Below are 1,490 nucleotides of genomic sequence, written 5' to 3'. Positions count from 1 at the left end.
AGGCCGAGGTGCTGGCCATGAGCATCCGAAATTGCTGCGGGAGGGACAGTGTCAGGGAGGGGAAGTGGCCGCGGAGCGTAGGGGGCCCTGCCCTGGGGACCCAGAGGTCTGTCTGCATTTGTCTCAAGCGTCCCCACACCCAGTGGCCGCTGCGTGGCTAAGGCTGCCTGGCGGGGTTTACTCATGTCAGAGGAATACTTCCCACCCTTCCTGCCATAGGAATCCCTCCAGGGAGTCAACGCTCAGAATCCGGGTGGCCTTGGACATAGGGAAGAGCTTCTTCAAGTGGCCAAGAGGCCAGGCCATTTGCACACAATTGCCAGGGTATGAAGTTGCAGCCTTTCCTTTTACTTCAGGGAGTGAGAGAACCTCTTTCCAGAGCCCCAGGCCCCTACTCATGCTCTCTGGGGTGTTACGGCCAAGGCAGTAGCCACTAGCCAGTGTGGCTACTGGACATCTGAACTGTGCCTAGTCTGAATTGAGATGTTAAGAGGAAAACACACACCAGATTTGAAAGACTTATGCAAAAAAGAATACAAAAATCTATCATTGATAACATGCTGAAATGCTAATATTTTGGAAATAATGGGTTAAAAATTTAGCTCAGTGGCTGAGCATCGACCTGTGAACCAAAAGTCACGGTTCCATTCCAGGTCAGGGCACATGCCCGGGTTGCAGGCTCGATCCCCAGTAGGGGGTGTGCAGGAGGCAGCTGATTAATGATTCTCATCATTGATGTTTCTATCTCTCTCTCCCTGTCCCTTCCTCTCTGAAATCAATAAAAAGATATTTTAAAAAAATTTAGCTGCTACACCGACAACATACAAACCACCTTTGGCCTAATTCCTTCTTGCACTTCCTCTAGATCCCACCTTCTGCTGACAAGTACCTGGGTTCTCCACTGTCCTATTCACTCCAGCCTCAGGAGCCAGCTCACCTTTGTGCCCGGGATGGGGATGAAGGTCATGAACTCATCCACGTGGCCCACGGTCAGCCAGTCTGAGTACAGCTCCACGGGCGCCTGCACCTGCTGGGCCTGCAGGAATTCCCTCACGATCTTGGTCATCCTCCGACCGCCAGACCTGGGGCAGGGTTGGGGAGGAGGCAGTGTTTTAGAAGGTTGCCCACCATGCCTTCCTCACCAGGAGGCCTGCAGCCTCTGGAACCCAGCCTGAACCCAGGGTGGCATCAGCAGAGCAGTCATGGGAAGGAGCCCGCGCTGCAGGGCTGAGAGAACCTGGCGCAGGCAGGGAGGTGTTTGAGCCGAAGGGGAGAGAAGGGAGCATTCGCTGCAGCTAGTGCCTGTGCAAAGGGCCTGGAGCCCAGCCTTCAGCCCCAGCTTCTGTGCTCAGGGGTCCTGCCTGGACTGCTGGAGGGGCTAGGGCACAGGCATGGTTCCAAAATCTGCCCTAGGCTTTGTGCCTCTTTGCTACATTAACTTCTACTTAATTCATTTTTAATCTAGTCAAGTGACACCTCCTCCAGGAGGC

General features: G+C 54.2%; 1 protein-coding gene across 1 annotated transcript in view; it reads right to left on the bottom strand.

Moving 5' to 3' along the window:
- The window catches only part of PADI2 (peptidyl arginine deiminase, type II), a 115,022-nt gene that overhangs the window by 6,376 nt on the left and 107,156 nt on the right, over positions 1-1,490 (bottom strand). Inside the window, exons 12-13 of the mRNA XM_006766774.2 lie at positions 938-1,082; positions 5-34 (exon numbers count right to left, since the gene is read on the bottom strand). Coding sequence (XP_006766837.1) covers positions 5-34; positions 938-1,082 — 175 coding nt within the window. The remainder of the gene's footprint in view (positions 1-4; positions 35-937; positions 1,083-1,490) is intronic.

Source organism: Myotis davidii, unplaced genomic scaffold, assembly GCF_000327345.1.
Source record: "Myotis davidii unplaced genomic scaffold, ASM32734v1 scaffold299, whole genome shotgun sequence".
NCBI classification, from domain to species: domain Eukaryota; kingdom Metazoa; phylum Chordata; class Mammalia; order Chiroptera; family Vespertilionidae; genus Myotis; species Myotis davidii.
This window is presented reverse-complemented; position numbering and strand designations above follow the sequence as displayed.